Raw genomic sequence first — 2,774 nt, 5'->3', positions numbered from 1 at the left:
AGCGCCGGAAAATGCACTGCAGCCGACGCCCAGACCGGCATGGCTGGACCCGACAGCAGCAATATATATATGTGTTCGGCGGAGCAGTATTCGTCACAGCAGCGACAAAGCACGTGAACGGCGGGCAAGAAAACTACAACAAAGCAATTTCTTCAAGCAATGAAGAAGCCAAAGACGACGACTATGTCAAAGCCACGCTCAAAGTCACGTTAGCACTACTGAAACGGTGGCCCTCGGAGATAGAAACATTCGATCCCAACTCCCTAAACAACAACAAGGACAATTCTGAATTCAAAGCAGCAGCAGCTTACCTCTTTTCCTGTATAGACTATGAGAAAGAAACCACAAAGAAAACATCAGAACTCCAGACAACAGTTACAAACACGTACAGCAAAATTGAAAGCTTAAAAAAGACATTCTGGGATGAAATCGAAAATTTACCACTGCAGCAAGCGACCATTAGAAAAACAAATTGAACGGCAAACTACAAACTGTGCAAACTGCATCACCATCGACGGCACTGATCATGCAGGAACTTATCAACGCTTTAAAAAAAAACAGGATACAAGAATGGCGGTGCTGCCACCTCTACACGGAAGGGAGGCACAGGAGACCAAACAGTAGACAAGAAAGACGGAGACAAAACAATAGGGGCAAATTTCTCTAGTTATACAACGCAAGATGCCTTTACAACAGTAAAGAATTGCAAATGGAAGAATAGTGCATGCAATGATTTCAGTTTTCACGTAAATAAAAAATTTGCTATAGTTGATGCTTCTTTTGTTAGTTTCATTTCACTTTAATAACCTTTTATCAATTATATGGAACTTTATAGATATTTGTTAGGGTAATAATGATAATAATAATGATGATGGGAGAGTGTTGTGAATGTGTAAATTACAGGAGATAGAATGGCGCATTTGTGGAGACCCAGAGGACTAAAAAGGAATAGGAGATAACAAAAATACTCAACGTCATCAAAACTCAATGCTTCTGAAAACTGTATACAAGAAGAGATAGGCACACAACTAGGCATCTGGCATACGAAACAAAGCGCCCCCGACGGGAAGTAGACAACAAAAGATAGAATAGCAATGTACCGGCAACTTCTTTTGTTAGCGATTTCCGTTCTTCAGACGCCAAAAAGCAGAGCAGTGACCGCAAATGACCCTGTAGCGGCCTCCTGTATCACCTACATCTGCAAAGAACACAGGTAAATCGACAAACTCAAGGACCACATATCCAACAAAATCTCCGTGCTCAAACAGGCCATCATACAACAGGCCAGCGACGCGCGGAACTACCGCCTAGCGGCGGCATCAATGGTTAACGCAAAGGACCTGTGCCTTTTCAGAGGGCTGGAAGCGCTCTCAAGAAAAATGCTAGAAGAAAATGAAGAAGAACTAAACAGAGTCAGTCCGGTACTAGACGAAGCTGTAAAGGAGCTAGCAAGCCAACAGACCCTGCTATCAGCAGCCCTTTCGCTGCAGAAGCTGACGCCATTGACAGCAGCAACGGGGCACACGGCGAAAAACACCGGGCACACTGCCACAGTTTAGTTCGGGCCCGCAATGAGCGGCCAGGCACCGTGCACGCTGCACACGGCGACTGCACCGGTAACTTTCACGCAGGGGCAACCGGAACCGCAGCAACTATTCGAAATAAAATTGCTTGACGAAACCAAACTGAACAAGCTAGTGCCCCTGACTCAAGCCGTGCTAAAGCACGCGGCATCATGTACACAGCAGGCAGCAACGGCCCTAGCCACTGCACTAAACAACTGCGCCTGGGGCGCAGGAGCGGCCATAACGTTTTCAGGCCCCAAAGCCACGTACGCGGATGCCACAACAAAAGTAAAATTTTTCGCCTCAAACGAAGCAGAAACCACCTGCGACGAATCGCTTACATACCAGGAAGGCGATGAAAAGGCACTGAAAAAACTAGGCCGGGCGATGTGCAGCGCCCTAGCCGTCAATGTCACAACGCAAGAACTGAACTCCCCAAGCGGTCCAGTCTTGAAAGATAATCACCATCTTCGGACTGTGCTAAGGAACTGTTATGCCGACCACGACAACGTGGACGACGTAACCGACGATGACGAAGCCAAAGCACTAATAAGCTTTGTAGAAACCGCATATGGAAAGAACAATGACGAATTCAAAGAGAAATTCCAGGAGAAGGCAAAAACAACCAGTATAAAAACGCGGCACAAAGGTAAGGTAGAAAGCAAGCCTATTTCCGAAATACCCCCAACAAGTGCAGCGATGACTCAAGCTCTAAGCCAAATGGAAGAAGAACAAATCAAAAGGGAAGTTGCGACAGCAAAGAAGAGCACAAACACATCAACAGCTGATTCCAAAAAAGAAGAAAAATGCAAGGGTAAACCGCAGGGTGGGTACAAAGATGAAGATGAGTGTGAATTTAAAGATGGGGAGTGCAAAGTTAAAGTGAATACCGGTACGGAGACAAATGGTAAAGCAAACACCACAGGAAGCAATTCTTTTATCATTAACAAGATCCCTTTTTTGCTTGCATTCTTGCTTCTACAGATAAATTTTCGAAAAGATTAATGCTTAATTTAGTAAAATTTATAAAATTTTTATCTTTGGGGGGAATTTCATAAAATGTAGTAATAATTCTAAAATTTAATATATTCTAGCAATTTTTAATGGAAATGTGAAAATTAGTAAAATTTTAGAGAAATTGGAAAGTTTCGTTTTTTCAAATAAAATAGTTAGGGTTATAATAACGATGATAATAATAGAAGAGTGTTG

General features: G+C 43.5%; 1 pseudogene across 1 annotated transcript; it reads left to right on the top strand.

The window, feature by feature from the left end:
- The first annotated feature begins 1,160 nt into the window (after positions 1-1,160).
- Positions 1,161-2,546, top strand: TEOVI_000747000:pseudogene (annotated as a pseudogene). The gene has a single exon. A coding segment is annotated over exon 1 (1,386 nt).
- The last annotated feature ends 228 nt before the right edge of the window (positions 2,547-2,774 follow it).

This window comes from Trypanosoma equiperdum (assembly GCF_001457755.1).
Source record: "Trypanosoma equiperdum strain OVI genome assembly, contig: ctg_1618, whole genome shotgun sequence".
Taxonomy (NCBI): Eukaryota; Euglenozoa; class Kinetoplastea; order Trypanosomatida; family Trypanosomatidae; genus Trypanosoma; species Trypanosoma equiperdum.
The sequence above is the reverse complement of the archived record's forward strand: the minus strand, read 5'-3'. Positions and strand labels throughout refer to the sequence as shown.